Raw genomic sequence first — 18,423 nt, 5'->3', positions numbered from 1 at the left:
GAAAACATGTAGGAAAAACCTGGTTAAATGGCTAGCAAAACCTCCCGCTTTATGATAATGTTAAAAAATTTAGCTGAATGGCAACACTACGCGACAGAAATATAGCAGAAACAAACGCTAGAACATTCGTCACAGCGAAATGCATAAACAAATAATATTATAGTCGACGCAACGTAAATACTTCTGTACAACAACGACATATTCCATCAAGGACAAACACAACAGGATGAGTTTATCTACATTACAATTCCACACAATAGTTACCCAAAAAATGTTAACCTTTTGGATTATATGGTCTTCGGGGAAATATAAGTGCGAATGTATTTGCTGTTACTCATGTACGACTTGTTACTTCGTTGCTATAGATCGCAGTTCATGGTGATATCTGCCTGTCTTAATTTCATGTAATCGATCCATTTTACAACACTAACCATATTATCTTCGTGATATTTTTGTTTGAAAATATACAATTCTATCTATAAAGATAGATTTGTATATACTGTCTAAATTTACCCAAAGGAACTTATACTTCAAATAAATTATTCATATAAACAGCAATAATCCTCCTTTCCTGTATTTAGATATTTCGAACGTCAAACTCTATACAAAAAATAATGACAAAAAAAAAAATTTTCGTTCCCTTTTTTTAATTTTCTTTGCCTTTGCGTGGCTTCATCTGACAATGTTTACATTTCCTAGTTCGTTTCGTGAAGCACGTAAATTATCAGTACAGGGATTTCGTTACCATAAATTACATAAATAGACAAGAATGTGTCCATAGTACACGGATGCCCCACACGCACTATAATTTTCCATGTTCATTGGACCGTGAAATAGGGGTCAAAACTTTAATGTGGAATTAAAATTAGAAAGATCATAGCATAGGGAACATGTGTACTAAGTTGCAAGTTGATGTGACTTTAACTTCATCAAAAACTACCTTGACCAAAAACTTTAACCTGAACCTCGCACTATCATTTTCTATGTTCACTGGACCATGAAATTGGGGTCAAAACTATAATTCGGCATTAAGATTAGAAAGAACATATCATGGGACACATGTGTACTAAGTTTCAAATTGATTGGACTTCAACTTCATCATAACTTTAACCTGAAGCGGGGCGAACGAACGGACGGACGTACTGAGGCACAGACCATAAACCATAATGCCCCTCTACTATCGTAGATGGAGCATAAAAAAGTGATTTGGTAAGACAACTAATGAAACCACTATCGACCATAGCTCAAATGAAGTGGATATAAAACCTTTTATACATTCGATCATAATAAAATTAGAAGATTTAGCTAACAAAGTCCTTGTATTTGAATAAAGTAACACTCATTTTAAGTTGAACAAATATTTTTACGTTAATTAAGCTATATTAAAAATTGTTTGCTAGCCCGTCTCTGTGATTAATGTAAGATACATAGTAATCAAAGGTACCAAGATTATAATGTACAATGTTGAAGAGCATTGAGGATCCAAAGTTCCAAAAAGTTGTGTCAAACACGTCTAAGGTAAATAAAGGCAACAGTAGTATACCGCTGTTCAAAACTCATAAATCCATGGACAAAAAACTGTTAGGCTACGTAATCTATTCCTCGGATAAGAAAATCCTTAGTTTTTCGAAAAAAAAAAAGTTTTGTAAACAGAAAATTTATAAAAATGACCACATAATTGATATTCATGTCAACACCGAAGTGTTAACTTCCCAACATCCTCTATCATTATGGGCAGAAAATATAATTAGGGTTTCATGTTAAGTCTTTTTCAAAAAAGTTAAAAATGTCTTATGTAGGTTCTAATTATAATTTTTCACTAAAAAATTTGGCATAAGTTTGAAGTTCTCGATTAAAAGGGTGGCTATGGTGTTCTGTTTGAGTGTTAGGGGTTGTTACATTCTTTCGTGTATTTGTCTTTAGGGATCGAGTAGTATAGATAAATCTAGACCGCATGTATGCTTCATTTGTGTTCAGACGACAACGACGACGACGGAATGTAGGATCGCTTAAACTATTCTAGACATTCCGTCCGCATTTTTATGACGTTAACCTGCTCAGTGTTCTATAGAAATTTCATACCCGAATAACTGTGTGATCATACGAGCAGTCTGTCTTTCCGGTTCCTTCATAGAGGAAAAGCCATTTCAGTGCTTTGTGATCTGTTTATGCCCTTAATTTCTTGCCATACAGATAATGACGATATTTCTTAATGAAAAAACACTAATGCTGAAAGCTCTTTTCCCTTTAGTACAGTACTTCCTTTCCGATGACTCGAATAAGCTATGACGACTTTCTTTTCATTCAGGCTGTTAAAGGACAGCGCCTATTCCAAAATCACTCGCACGAGTATCAACTATGAACTCACAGTCACTGTGCGGAAAGGATAAACTAGGTGCCGTCGTTAGTCTTCTCGTCAAATCCAAGAATACATCTTGGAATCGATCATTCCAACTGAATGGTGTATTCTGTAGGGTCAACTTGTATAATGGGGATGCAATCTCTGAAATTTTTTTATACAAATCGTCTAGAATACGAGGCGAATCATAAAACTGCTGAACCTCTGTTGCAGATTTCGGAGTGAAGGGGTCCAGTCATGAACGACTTTATTTTTTGCTTCATCGGGTTCAATACCTTTTTCTAAAATAACTTGGCATAAACAATTAATTCTTTATTTAGGTGACATTTTAAAGGTTTTAACTTTGCCCTTCGAATTTTTCGAATACCTCCTTGAGTCTGACTTAGTGTTCATCAAAAGTGTGACTAAAGTTTAAGATGACAATGTCATCCGGGTAAACTAAGCACAGATCCCACTGTTATCCCGTCAGAACTGTTTCCATCAGTTTTTGAAATATGTTAAGTGCCCAACAGAGACCAAACGGTATGACGGTAAACTAGTTCAGTCGCTAGTTGGTTGTAAACGCACTCTTCTCTCTGCTTTGAGCATCTTATAATATCTGTCAGTAACCTCTAACTAAACCAAGAGAAGAGAATAATTTGGCCCCTGCAATAGCATCCAATGTCTGGTCTATCCGTGGTAACGGGTACGCATTCTTTTTAGTGACTGCGTTTATCTGGCGATAATCAATACAAAACCTGGTACTGCCATCCTTCTTAGAAACTAAAATCATAAGAGCTGCCGTCCAGTGGCTACATGATGGCTGAATAATCCCTTCTTGTAACATGGTGTCGATGTGATTTTTATTTCTTTCTGTTTGTGTATAAGCACATGAAACATCAGTCCCTTGTCCCTGTTTCAATGTGGTGTTTCACTAATGAGGTTTGACAAAGATCAGCTGTCCTTTTGAGAAAAAAAATGTATTATTCTTATAGGAAATTGAGTCTTTCTTTTTATTTAAGATCCAATGAACGATCAACATGAATATTATCAAAGGGGTTCTTGCTCCCAGTAGAACTGTTTACCCAACCACAAACACCCATGTCTTTATCAAAGTCCTCGTCAATCGTTGAGAAAATCCCTGCAGTAGTAATTTTGTAGATTGTCGTATTTTCACTTGAAGAGGCTACCTTCAATGGTACAGTTAATTTTTGGGACGTTACAAAGCTTACCTTTAACAGTATAGGTTTCTCATTTGTATGTTTTAATTTTGATTTAATTATACCGATATCATTTGTCGTCAAACCCAGGGATGCATTCCTGTGACAAGTCCCTAGCTACTAAAATGATTGTATTCCCACACTAAGTTGTGTTTTCCTTAGTATCTCGATAGGTTTACCATTTGCGGATACGACCTTTTGCTGTTCTCGTACTAACTCAAGTGGTATAGGTATATTAGTGCTACTAAAAAAAGGGCCGAAAGATACCAGAGGGACAGTCAAACTCATAGATAGAAAATAAACTTGAAAACGCCATGGCTAAAAATAAAAAGACAAATAAAAGTACAGAAAACAAAACAGAGAACACTAAAGACTTAGCAACACGAACCCTACAAAAATCGCGGGGTGATCTCAGGTGCTCCGAAAAGATACCTGCTGAAAAAAACCTGTACCTATCACTTATACACAAGTTACTCCGTGTATAAACTGAACTATCTACGCACATATTCACCTGTCTTCCTTCAATCTTCCCGCTGTAAACAATTGACAGTCCCATGCTAAAACAGACAGTTTCTTTCTTGTCTACGTTCAAAGGATAAGCTCTACCAGGGTCCAATACTGTTGGCTGATGTGCGACCCTTCACATCAGCCTCTGTTAGTTTCCCGAATTCTTGCTGTTGCTAAAATTAACGTAACTAACACTATAACGTACCATATAACATGTGTTTCTTTATTGAGGTTACATTTTGGAACTTATATTTTGAAGGAATTTGTATGTCATGCCACGGCAACCTATTTCGCAAGCATAGTTTATATATGAAGACTATGTTAGTTCATATGATGAATAATTTGTATGATCCAAGGTTAAATCACTGAAAATTAGACGTATAAATAATGCATTACATTGCTATTGAAAGATTGAAAATTTAATATAAACTGTCACCCCATCTTTACATGATTTAGTTGTACATACTGACAGATTGTAAATATAATTTTAGATAGATATACCTAGAGTTCGAACATCAACCTACGGTAAGAACTTTTAAATATACAGCTGTTGTTTTAAAGAACGATTTTCTTGATGATTTAGAAAAATGATAATTTTAGTTATTTTAAATATATTTTAAAGTCATGGAATGGAAACGACTGTAAATGCACAGTTTGTGCATATAAATAATTAATTTGTTATGTCAAATTCTCACGTAGATCATATTCTTTTTGTCGAGCCTTCGACTTTTGGCGAAAAAAAGGGAAAATAGCGGTCCGAATTCCGTCGTCGGCGGCGGTGTTCATAAATAGTCACTCTGTTTTTAAAATTTGAATTAATTTCTTAAACTATCCCGGATTTTGACCTAACTTGGACAGAAGCTTGTTTATGAACATAAAATAGTATCCAGAAGTAAATTTAGTAAAAAAATATCCTGTTTTTTCCATATTTTACTAATAAATTGACTTTTCTAGTCAGGAAACATAACATTAATCTGATATTCAAGTGTTTAAAATTTTGATAACTTTTTTAAACTGTTCTGGATTTCTACCAAACTTGAACAGAACTTGTTTATGATCATGAGATAGTATCCAGTAGTGCATTTAGTAAGACAATATATTATTTTTTCTCGTAATTTACTTATAAATGGACACTGCCAGAAAAAAAATAACATTCACTCTTAGGTTAAAGTTTTTGAAATTTTAAAAACTTTCTTAAACTATCCTGGATTTGTACCAAACTTGGAAAAAATCTTGTTTATAATCATAAGCTAGTATCTAGAGAAGTTTTGTACCTGTTTTTCCGCATTTTACTTATAAATGGACTTCTTCCAGTTAACATTATATATATAGGTGCAGTTGAAGTTTTTAAAACATTTATTAGAGTCATAAACTATCCTGGATTTTGACCAAACTTGGACAGAAGCTCCTTACAATCCAGAGATATTATCAAGAGGAATATTTTTATCATTTTTTTACCCTCAATTTTGTTGAGCCTGCGATTAACAGCAAAAGAAGGCGAGACACAGGGTTATTCATTTTTTTTAATATTTTATGGTATGCATTTTACCAGCTATCTAATAACGGCTGGTTTACATTTTAAATCTATGAATGAATAATATTTATTCTCATAAATCTAATTATAGTTATAGAGAAGATATTACAATATTAAAGGACAAATATGAGATAAAATGTCATTAGCGCTTGTGTTATGTCTTTATTTGTATACTATATCGACTCTTAATAAAGCTTACTTTATATATTTATTTCGATAATTTATAGTATGCGTGATATATATTTTTTTTAACTGGAGCGGATGTTAATACTCGACCTGTATTTTTATGAGCTTGGTAGAAATCCACTCAAAAATTTAAATTGCATTTCGAGCATATTCTTTCATCAGAAAATAAACTTGTAAATCAAATTTGTTGTGCAACAAGATTTCCGAACCCCTAAATCATAAAAAAAACTATGTGCATTTTACAAAAAATAGGATATTCATATCTTGTTGAAAAAAGTTGTTTACCAAAGCAGCACTTGGAACAAGTAAAACAAAGAATTTATGATCAGTGTTTGCAAAATAAAAATGCAAGCATACAGGAATCTGCTATAAGCTTAGTTTCTTTCGTCAAGTCTACAAAATGGGTCAAAGGCCATCATATGAAAATTGTTGATTCACTAAACAATTTAAATGTTATCTTAAAGCAGTAATATGCAAAATACACATAAGTGCACATTCTTTAATGATTGAAAGGGGACGACATCTTAACACTCTTAGTTTAGTTTAAACATATTTTATTGTCTAAATATACAATAGGATTGGATACAAGTTATAACAACTTAAGATAATCCTCTCCATAGAAGTCAAAATTTCAAGATGACAGCAATTAAATATTTCAGTACAATATGAAAAATATATACAACTTTATATTATGTTTAAACAGTATAACAGTTGGATACGAGTACATTTTATGATACAGAAATATTAAACAAAGAATCTTTTTGTATGGTGTATATAACTATGTACATTTCTGAAAAGGATTGTGTTTTGTTCAACAGTAATTTCGTCTGTTCCAAATAAAATATGTTCTATAGATATATCAGCTAAGTGTTGAATGTTGAACACTCTTAGAGAGGATAGATACTGTCCTTTCTGTAAAAATGGGGAAATTGAGGATGACTGAAAACATTTCTTATTACAATGTAATAGATTTATCGAAAACGAGAAATATTAGAAAATGAAATAAATGTTATATTTGAAATATAGCGTAACATTACCACTGATTAAAGAAAAAAAATCTCTATTGGTTAACAATAGCTCAGGATTAATACTTAGACTGTCTTCCTCTTTTATATCAGAGTGTCGGCTAAATATAAGAAATAGTGAACTTATATGATACATAAAAATGGTTCTTTTCATTCTAGCATGATATGTTATCATGTAACCTTTCATTCTACCATGTCAATAATTAATATAATTATATGTAATGCCATAGATCTTAACCATTTATTAGTAATGGCTCATAGTGAGTGACCATAATGATTACAAGTTGTGCCAATACAAATATTTGTATTTGTATTTGTATTTGTATTTGTATTTGTATTTGTATTTGTATTTGTATTTGTATTAGTAATTTATGTGTATATTGATTATGTCTCGTTCTCTCTTTCTCTTTAATTTTCAACAATTCCATGCATGCACATAAACAATCAGTTCTGGGAGTCATCTCTCCTACTTGCAGATGGGTCGAAATTTATAAGGGTCGAGTCCATGAGTGAAAACGAAAGTGAAACCGGATGTCAAATTACAAATTAAAGAAATGAAAGTAGAAAAACGTAGGGTTTGATTTACAGGGGGGAAAAGTATATTTTTGTTGAAGGGACTGTTTGAGGATCGATTATAATTGTGGACAAGTATATGTCAAAGATCAATTGACGCGATCACAGGCTTCCTTTAACAATTTGTTATTACACTCATAGAAACAAGTGCCTGTGGCATAAGGTATAAAAAAAATCCATCTCTATCATGAAACTTGTTGTAAGAAACCTAACGATTAGCTTTATAGACAGATCTAATTTCTGACACCTTTTTAAATTAGTAGATGTAAGATTTCTGTCTTAACTGGTAACTCAGACACATGGAACTGTATTTCTTTGTATAACATATGCCTTAGTCTATGTACTTACATTTACTGTGTTTACACCCCAATAAATTATAAAAAGAATCATTCAAACTCTGAATAAAGTCAGTGCACAGAGGGGTGCTTGCCTCATGGGTATATACTGTGAAAGTCGATTGTGATTGGTTTTGTTTATATTTTCATGTCCTATGAATATATAAAACATGGTGCAATAGTTTAAGACAATGTTAACTTTTATGAACAGGAATAGATAACATTTTTCTCTGCAGTTGTTTGGGATATACTAGCTGACCATTTAAAGTTCTAAATTAGTGTTTTAAAGTCATGTAAGTAAGGGGGACTAACTACATTGTTTAAAATTGAAAAAAATATATCAAAAGAATATTTTCCTTTGTAGAAGAAAAGCTTGCTATTACAGATTAACGATTGTAGAGTTGAATTTGGCAAACAAAAATTAAAGAAAAATGAGACGTAAAGACAGGTTTAAACCCTCAGAAACAGACAGCGTTAATGATTCATTAAATTGTACTTCGGAAGTAGAGAGTTGTCCAGATAGAGTAGCTGAAGAACTTGAAGATTTATTACAAAGGGAGACAATATCACATCAGGAATACCAGAGACTAAGGAAAACAAACAGGTTACCAGATAATTTTGGTGTTTGTACTTTAACAGAGAATATTGATGAATCAGCAATATTATATGATGGAAATTTATGTTCATCAAGTAATGCAAAGCATTCACAACCATTCAATCCTTTTCCATACAATGAGAATGGAATCCCTGTTAATTGGACAAGTAATTGTAAGCATAGTATCTATGATATAGTGACATTATCCCCAGGACAAAAAGAATATGACCATATTTGTGATGAAATGAAAAGTGTTGGTATTCAGATCACTAAAATAGAGCGCTTAGAAAATATTCATCTTCTAGACAGATTCAAATCCGAAACTGAACATATTAAAAAACATCGGCAGCTTGGTAAGTAATTTAAGTATAAATTCTCCTGGTTCAGTTCGCTGAAAAGTAAATGAAAATAAAAAAATTGAAAGGTTGAATCATCAACCAAATACATTAAAAGTTGCATATTGTGCAAATTATGTGAATTTTCTGAATTTATTGTTCTATATAAAGTAGTTTTAGACATGAGGCTGCTGCCAATTTTGACAGATGTTGGTTTTATCAAGAATGTTTTGTGTTCCGTGTAGCATTTATTGTTCTTTGTTTTTAAAAATTGAAGTTGTATTGAAAATTAAATGCATTTTTATTGAAGACACTGTTTACATAGTGTGATACATTTGCAGATTCAAGTGATTTTTCATACAAACAATTCTGAGATTTCTTATTAAAGGGGGCAACAACTCATGATCAGGAAAATTTAATTCTGCTATTTTCCATGTAAATTAATTTCTATTTTTATAGAACTAGATAATTGTTTTCAGGGTTTAACATGAACATTCAATATTTATATCATGGTACAAAAGTGGACAAGTCTCGTATTGGTGAAGAAGGATTAGACCAAAGACTTAGCAGAATGGGCTTCTTTGGAAAAGGAATTTACTTTAGGTTTGTATGTTTTAACTTAAATGGGGTTTTTACGCTCAATTTGCATCTTAAAAAAGTCCTGATAAAGGGAAAAGGACAGGGCTTTGTGAAGAAAAATTATTGTTTGATAATTGTAATCCAGTAAGAAAAGACATATTCCTTCTCTATCAAGAATGTTATTTGATGAGAAATTTCTATCTTTTAAATCTGCACTAACTAATATTAACATTTGTCGAAGTATTTTTTTTGATAAAATGAATGTTCCTGCTGTTTACTGGTTGGTCTTTTCTTTTTAATGTGGGTCTCATTGGGGTCTAAGCATGATCCAGAATTGGCCAACTGATTTTTTTAAGCATGACTCATGAAAGTAAAATTATACAGGACACTTGAAATTACAAGTTGTATTATTACAATGAAAGGCGAGATACAGGAATCTAACAAAACTATAAGCAGGAACCAGGGTTTAGACCACCCTATTAGACCTCCTTTTATTGCATTTGTTGACTTTAATCTGACAAAACACTTCAAAAAGAGAGAGTCTTAAAGACAAATGATTGTAAACATATATATCATGCAATTAGCAGATAGTTGCTTATATTTATTTTTATTCATTTTAGTGACAATCCTTTGAAATGTATTCATTATGCAAAAGACAGTAATTTAGAAGAGTCATATATACTCAAGTGTAGAGTTATTCTTGGAGATTCTAAGGTAAGTGTAGAGTTATTCTTGGAGATTCTAAGGTAAGTGTACATACTAAAGTGTAGAGTTATACTTGGAGATTCTAAGGTAAGTGTACATACTAAAGTGTAGAGTTATACTTGGAGATTCTAAGGTAAGTGTACATACTAAAGTGTAGAGTTATTCTAGGAGATTCTAAGGTAAGTGTACATACTAAAGTGTAGAGTTATACTTGGAGATTCTAAGGTAAGTGTACATACTAAAGTGTAGAGTTATACTTGGAGATTCTAAGGTAAGTGTACATACTAAAGTGTAGAGTTATACTTGGAGATTCTAAGGTAAGTGTACATACGAAAGTGTAGAGTTATACTTGGAGATTCTAAGGTAAGTGTACATACTAAAGTGTAGAGTTATACTTGGAGATTCTAAGGTAAGTGTACATACTAAAGTGTAGAGTTATTCTTGGAGATTCTAAGGTAAGTAAGTGTACATACTAAAGTGTAGAGTTATACTTGGAGATTCTAAGGTAAGTGTACATACTAAAGTGTAGAGTTATACTTGGAGATTCTAAGGTAAGTGTAGAGTTATTCTTGGAGATTCTAAGGTAAGTGTAGAGTTATTCTTGGAGATTCTAAGGTAAATGTACAGATATATTCTAAGCTAATCAACATTATGTGAAGAGATATCCTCTATGAATCTTACTTTTAAGAATCAAGGTAACTGTAATACTAACATAAAAGAATCTTGGGGAAGTGTAGAGATATCATTAATCTTTCTAAGGTTTGTGTAGAAATAATAATGAGTAATCTAAGGTTATTGTAGAGATATTCTTAAAGAATCAAAATAAGTGTTTAATTATTCTTTCCTAGACATTTACATGTAGCACCATCCTACCTGGACAAAATAAGTTGAAATCACAATTTTTTTTTCTTTAATTGGATGTAAAAGTCAGTTTGTGAATCAGATTCTTCTGACTACGTCCAGGAAATTGTGAAAACCATGCACCAGAAAGAAGTGATATATTTATGAGTTGTTGAGAATATTATCAATTTTCTTTATCACAAGATGCCTTAAAGAAGAGATTGAGGACAGCATCAGTGAGACAGGAATCCAAACACAATCCATGTTTGTTTCATTATCATTGTTTTATTTTTAACAGCATTTTCCTAAAGGAGAGTATGATACCGCTTTACAGAGAGAGCCAGAGAAACCTGATGTAAAGACAGGATGGAGGTTTTATGATTCTGTTGTGGTAAGATATACTTTGTGAACCTACATATAGAAAAAAAGCCTTTTATTCTTTAAAAAATTCTAAATGCTAATTTAGATGTATATTTATAAAAAAAAATTTGATTTATATTCTTTTTTAATTTACAAAATTTAGACTTTTAGACTTCAGAGTGAAATGGTTTTGTGAAAATGCAAACAAAAATATTATCTTAAATAAACCCAAAACAATGATTTATGTTTTATAGGGATGCCCTAGAGATTACAATGAATTTGTAATATATGAGAATAGACGAGCTATGATAGAATATATCATATCATTTAAACTAGATTCTAGAGGAAACCAAGAACTGAAAACACTTTCACCTAGTCCTTTCAATGACAGTAAGTCTAACATTACAGTTTGCAACTCACGGTTTCAGTTTATACACATAGAACAAATTTTTACTAGGTTGTCTACCTGGATTTTAACACATAAACATTGATTCAGTCAAGTCAGTCTGGTTTATTACAATTTTTTGCTGATGGAGCAGTGCTGTGTTATAAATGATAATTTTAGCTAAGCTAGTCCAAGTGGCCGAAGAGCACTATGCCATTCCTTGATAATAATAATTCAGCATATGTTCTCTTAAAATGGACATAGTTTCCTCAAAACAGCATTTATTAACGGAATCATATCATATAACTAAAAAGAAGGGAAGGGAGATAATTAATTCTTAATTTTTAATACAATGATAAGTTAAGATAAAAGTTTGTTGGTATACATGATCGTGAGATAAAGAATAATTACTGGTATACATAGATCACCTTAAATTTGGGTTGATTTCAGATTCTGCATTTGTAACAGATGATACCCATAGTGATAAGATAGAAGAAATAAGGGAGACAATCAGAAGGAAACGCTGTACAGAAAAAGGAGAAGAATATATTCCACCTGATGAGGTAAATACAGAAAGTTTAGATTTATGAGCGCTTATCATGCAATAATATGATTTTATATAATGGAAGACATAACTTATGATTTTGGAACATTTTGCAAATTGCTTTTTTAAAAATAATATATGCAACAAATGAGTGCCAGAGATCAGTTAAGAGACAGTAGAAAATTCTAGGTCTAGTTCCCACTGTTATTTGTCCTTCTCCTTTTGGCATATTTCTATGGTCATGTCAGTTTTATAAGATTTGAGTTGAAATCATTTTTGTTATATATTATTAGGATAAAAAGAGAAAAGATAGAGACCTATATCTCAGATTACAACAACTTCATAAAGGAAGCCAAGATTCTAAGGTTTGTATATTGCGATACATTATTATGGAAATAGTTTGATTAAACTTTGAAATGGCATATGAAATTGTGTATCAGAAACTGTTTCTGTTTATTAAATCTTCTATGTTATAGTATTTTATTTTTTGGGGGAAAATTTATTTTTACTTTTTGAATTACCATGAAGATTAATATATCATAATGTTCTGAAATGAAATAACAAAATATCTAAGTTTTGTCCATACAGCTGAAAGCTAGGCACCAGTCTGTATCAAATGTAACAACAATAAACTGATAAGTTTTTGTAATTTTAGAGTGATGCCAAGGAATCAATGGAGGTAATTGAAGAGAGGACTGGAAGCATACAATCACATAAAGAGAGAACTGATAGCATACAATCAAATAAAGGTAAACTTTGTCAAATCATGTTGATATAGACTGTTGATCTCCCAGTATTATTCTCTATTACAGCTGGTTTCCGCTGGTTTTCTATTCCATTTCCTGGTTTTTTTTGTCAGTTGCAGAAAAGGTCTGTAACTTGAATTTGATGAAAGTAAAAGTTAAATAAAATCACTTTCTTCAAAATGACTAGTTATGAAATAACAGATCAAACTGATCACTTTTTCTCTTACGTATATGTACTATCCTATTTTAATAAAAACAACAATGATTTTATAACTTTAAGTATAGACATTGTGACTATAGTAGTGCCTTCTACTATATATTAGATACAATTGTAGCAAATATAAAAAAGAAGATGTGGTATGATTGCCAATGAGACAACTGTCCACAAGAGACTAAAATGACACAGATATTAACAACTATAGGTCACAGTACCGCCTTCAACAATGAGCAAAGCTTGACACAGATGCTTGTCACATGACTAAGCTGTGGTTTTTTTAAAGGGAGATAATTTGAAAATTGTATTGAACAGATTTGAATACCAGTAACATTTATTGTTAGTTGTCTTTTATAGCAACTTTTATATAATGCATTTTATAACAAACACTCTGTTCTCAATTCCATTTAGTTTTATCATGTCAACAGATAGATCTATAGATGTAGAGGTACATGGGGAGATATAAGTGACAAAACACTTCATTTAAAAAAAAGTTAAAAGTTAATGTTATCGGATGAACTTACTTGGGTAATTGTTTTGAAACCAGTTGCAAATTACAATAAATATTTTTATCCTTATAACAATACACATAGTCTTACATGTCTTGTTTGATTTTAGATGATATAGATAACAATACACATAGTTATGCATGTCTTGTTTCATTGTAGATGATATAGATCCTATAGAAGAAGTGATAGATTCTTTAGTAACAGACTTTCTAGTTGTGACAAATACAGACAATATAGAAGCTGCTAAATATTATATAGAGAGATCACAAATGGATGTAGATAAAGCTATAACTATGTATTATGAAGAAATGTTATGATAGAAGAATTACGAATATGAAGTTTATATATTGATATTATTACAAATACAGTGCACCATGCAATGAATGACTTATCATTGGTCCATTTGCAAGAACCGATATACACTTGTGCCACTAGTATTTTCTTTTTGTTGATTTCAAATGTGTGAAAGAAAATGATGTGAAACATAGGTGGAGAAATTTAATGGAATAAAATGAGAAATCATGATCTAACAGCTGGATGAATTGATTTTTTTCTCAAATTTCACTAATTTAAATCAGAAGTTATCTTAAACCAATCTGTCCAAAAGTTGTCTGTCATGTCTGTCATATTTTGCAAACTTTTGGAGAAAAAAAATCTAGAGCTAGTTTGAACATGGTAAATTTGATCAGCAAGTTAAAGTCCTTATCCTGTGTAATTGTCAGAAAAATTGTAGTCTGCTTTACAGTCATAATTTTGTTGTTATTTTCCTGAATAGATAAAAAGACATTTAAATAGTAAAAATGACCAGAAAAATATGATCTACAAAATTAGTCAACTTCTCAACAAGCATCAAATGACCCATAACCACCTGCTCAGGAGTCAGCACTACTCTTGTTGACATGAATTATCATTGATTTGGTTATGATTATAAATGAACTGTTTACAAAATTTAATAAATTTTTCAAAATACTAAGCATTAAATGCATTGGCTGTATTTGGCAAAACAATGCTCTTCAATTTGCACTTTATTTTGCCTTTTTTCTATTTGAGCATCAATTGACTCCTTTTTTGAGTTATTGTCTCCAAATGGCCATGTCTACTGACTCTACTCATTTTATGATTTTTTGAAGAAACAAAAAAATAGAGAGAAACAATATATTATAGCAAAAATGTTCAGAAAGATAAGATCTAATAAGTCAACATAGAAGAAATCATCAATTAGCCTCTGAGAGGAGTTATTGCCCTTGAAAATGATTTTATTAATCCAACTTTGCAGTTTTTTCCTCTAACTATAATAAAAAAAAACATTTAAAAAGCACAAAAAAAATAATAATCATTAAATTTGTCCTAACTTGTCAACCCACTCCTCATAGAAGTTATTTCCCCTGAATGATGAAATTTTGTCAATATCGATAAGAGTTGGAGAGACACATTAATAGACAAATAAAGATCTACAAAATGATATCTGCAAGTGAGTCAAAGTGGCCAAATTATCACACTAATAATAGGATGTATTGCCATAAAATGATGCTTAATATAGATCATAAACAGTTAAAATGATTATCAATACAAGACATAGATCTATAAATAACCAAACTTAACTCATTTCAATAAAGGAATGAAAATAAGTCAATATCAAATGGCAAATTTTTAACAGATGAGTGATTGCGACCAAAGAGACTACTGGCAAGTAATTTAAACTGGCATCTGCATCCTTCATTCATGAAAAGTTTTATGATGCCATTGAAATAATGTGGCTAAGGTCTACAAATATCTCACCAAACTAAATTAAAACAGGAAAACACTAAAATGTGGAATATTTTCAATAAAGAATGGTTTAGACAAAGCATTGTTACTTCTGTGATTACAGTTTTCCTTTGACACTCTAATAATTATTGTGTTATTATAACACTGTGACCCTGAAAGTATAGTTACACCACTGTGACCCACACATATAGTTACACCACTGTGACCATTTATGTAGACTAAAACTACTATATAATAGTATATATGATTGTACCACTGTGCTCATTAATAATGGTTACACCACTGTGCTCATTAATAATGGTTACACCACTGTGCTCATTAATAATGGTTACACCACTGTGCTCATTAATAATGGTTACACCACTGTGCTCATTAATAATGGTTACACCACTGTGCTCATTAATAATGGTTACACCACTGTGACCATGAATCTATGGTTACATCCCTGTGACATTTTATGTATGGTAAAACTACTGAAACCATGAATCTAAGGTTACATCCCTGTGACATTTTATGTATGGTAAAACTACTGAACCATGAATCTATGGTTACATCCCTGTGACATTTTATGTATGGTCAAACCACTGTGACCATGAATCTGTGGATACATCACTGTGACCATGAATCTATGGTAACACCACTGTGACCATGAATCTATGGTAACACCACTGTGACCATGCATCTGTGGTTACATCACTGTCATCAAGAATCTGTGGTGGCACCGCTGTGACCATGAATCGGTGGTTACACCACTGTGATCATGAATCTGTGTTACATCCCTGTGTCCACGAATCTGTGGTTACATCACTTTGATCACGAATCTATGGTAACACCACTGTGATCACGAATCTGTGGTTATACAACTGTCACCATGAATCCGTTGTTACATCACTGTCACCATGAATCTGTGGTAACATCACTGTCACTAAGAATTTGTGGTAACATCACTGTGACCATGAATCTGTGGTTACACCACTGTCACCATGAATCCGTGGTCACATCACTGTGATCATGAATCTGTGGTTACACCACTGTCACCATGAATCCGTGGTCACATCACTGTGACCATGAATCTGTGGTTACACCACTGTCACCATGAATCTGTGGTTACACCACTGTAAACATGAATCTGTGGTCACATCACTGTGATCATAAATCCGTGGTGACATCCCTGTGACATTTTATGTATGGTATAACTACTGTGACCATGAATCTGTGGTTACACCACTGTCACCATAAATCCGTGGTCACAACACTGTGATCATGAATCTGTGGTTACATCACTGTCACCAAGAATCTGTGGTAACCCCACTATGACCATGAATCTGTGGTTACACCACTGTCACCATGAATCTGTGGTTACACCACTGTCACCATGATTCTGTGTTCACACCACTGTGACCATGTACTAGTGTGTAAGGGTAGACCATTGGTTCCTATGAAATTTCGGTTACAACACTGTGACCATGTATAATTCATGGTTAATACACTATTGAGGCCAATTATTATAGTTACCGCTGTGACCACACCGTACATGTATTGTACACCACTGTGACTGACCTTGAATGGATGGTTACACCACTGTGACATCGTGTGTAAGGTGAATTCAACATTTAACCCAATTTGACCGTGAAAGGTAGATTGTAACACCACTGTAAAACAAGTCAAATGAAAACTCTCTGATTTATGTGACTCTGCTTTGTACTAGCCCGTCACGTCGAGTTAAGAGTATTTACCTGCTATCCTAATCAGAGGCGGATTAAGGGTGCCCCCCCCCTTTTTGAGAGAAAAAATTGGTTGATTATATAGCGAATCACTCAAGCATGACAGAAGCGGGCCCCCACTTATGAAAAATTCTGCATCCGAATGATATATTAATATATTAATATGAGCAAGATGTTTGCTTCCTTTGAGATATTTTGCTAAAACTAGATATAAACTTATAATAAATTATATTTTTTTTGTCCCACTTTTGAGGCGTTATGTTTTTCAGTCAGTGCGTCCGCTTGTCCGTCTGTCCCACTTTAAGTTGTTGGTAAAAATTGATCAAGGTAGTTTTTTTATGAAGTTGAAATCCAATCAATTTGAAACTTAGTACAAATGTTCCCTTTGATATGATATTTCTAATTTTAATGCCAAATTGGAATTTTGATCCCAATATCACGGTCCACTGAACATATAAAATGATAGTGCGAGTAAGGCCTGTAGTATGTGCAATTATACCTGGTCCTTATATAGATATAGGAAGATGTGGTATGAGTGCCAACTCTCCATCCAAGTCACAACTTATAAAAGTTAACCATTATAGGTCAAGGTACGGTCATCAACACGAAAAATAGGCTCACATCGTACAGCAAGCTATAAAGGTCCCCAAAAATTACTATAGTGTAAAACAATTCGAACAGGAAAACAAACGGTCTAATCTATATAAGAAGAAAAAAACGAGAAACACTTATGAACCACAACCAAACGACAACCATTGAACATCAGATTCCTGACTTAGGACAGGTGCACACTATTGCAACGGTATTAAACGTTTTAATGGTACCAAACCTTCACCCTTTTCTGAAACCAAAGATTAAAATAACAACATACAAATGTAGAAAGACACACTTTAAAATATCAATTGGAATAACTTAACTCAATCAAAAACCATAAATATATTGTGAGAAAAAAAAATAGTATTGCATTATATGCATTAAATCTCAAACCATTTGCTTGACCTATTGTCAAAATTCATACCTGATCTCGTTAATTCAAAACAGTCACCAATATAACAGTCCAGTTATTTTATAAGAGGTACATTTTCTTGGGTCAAGAGCCATAACATTTAGAATATTTATTTAAGTTTTTAAAATTATAACAATTGCTAGAAAAGTATTGAAAAAAATCTTCCTATAATAATAACATTATGCAGAGTACATGATAATCGCTCGCTATCCATTTAAACACTCTCAGTATTTATAGTACTTGTCTTTGTTAACGCTGCTAGTATTATATCAACTGAAACATAAACAAAGGATGTTAAAAGTATTTGATACAATGTACAGGTTCACTTGAATGACCAAAATGCAGTTGAAATACAACAAAACATGTGTAATTAGCATACCTAAGTTAATGAAAATA

General features: G+C 32.3%; 1 protein-coding gene across 3 annotated transcripts; it reads left to right on the top strand.

Annotated features, from left to right (window-relative positions):
* Positions 1-7,319: 7,319 nt before the first annotated feature.
* LOC134706388 (uncharacterized) lies at positions 7,320-14,062 on the top strand. Of its 3 annotated transcripts, none has more exons than XM_063565286.1 (10): positions 7,320-7,380; positions 8,083-8,666; positions 9,128-9,251; positions 9,848-9,941; positions 11,071-11,163; positions 11,387-11,522; positions 11,968-12,080; positions 12,355-12,426; positions 12,717-12,810; positions 13,690-14,062. In XM_063565286.1, the coding sequence occupies exons 2-10, from the start codon at positions 8,150-8,152 to the stop codon at positions 13,845-13,847; spliced, it is 1,401 nt and encodes a 466-aa protein (XP_063421356.1). In that variant the 5' UTR covers positions 7,320-7,380; positions 8,083-8,149; the 3' UTR covers positions 13,848-14,062. The 3 variants fall into 3 exon arrangements, with proteins under 3 accessions (XP_063421356.1, XP_063421355.1, XP_063421357.1); XM_063565285.1 differs by having other exon boundaries at positions 7,361-7,546; XM_063565287.1 differs by lacking the exon at positions 7,320-7,380 and adding an exon at positions 7,384-7,458.
* The last annotated feature ends 4,361 nt before the right edge of the window (positions 14,063-18,423 follow it).

The sequence above is a fragment of the Mytilus trossulus genome, chromosome 2, assembly GCF_036588685.1.
Source record: "Mytilus trossulus isolate FHL-02 chromosome 2, PNRI_Mtr1.1.1.hap1, whole genome shotgun sequence".
Taxonomy (NCBI): domain Eukaryota; kingdom Metazoa; phylum Mollusca; class Bivalvia; order Mytilida; family Mytilidae; genus Mytilus; species Mytilus trossulus.
The sequence above is the reverse complement of the archived record's forward strand: the minus strand, read 5'-3'. Positions and strand labels throughout refer to the sequence as shown.

What these genes read in the sequence shown, in the direction of transcription:
- LOC134706388 (XM_063565286.1), top strand. Translation starts at nt 8,150, where the DNA reads ATGAGACGTAAAGACAGGTTTAAACCCTCAGAAACAGACAGCGTTAAT. An exon ending in GGAAAAGGAATTTACTTTAG is followed by an intron (nt 9,252 to 9,847) that starts GTTTGTATGTTT and finishes TATTCATTTTAG; the next exon opens with TGACAATCCTTTGAAATGTA. An exon ending in GGTTTTATGATTCTGTTGTG is followed by an intron (nt 11,164 to 11,386) that starts GTAAGATATACT and finishes TATGTTTTATAG; the next exon opens with GGATGCCCTAGAGATTACAA.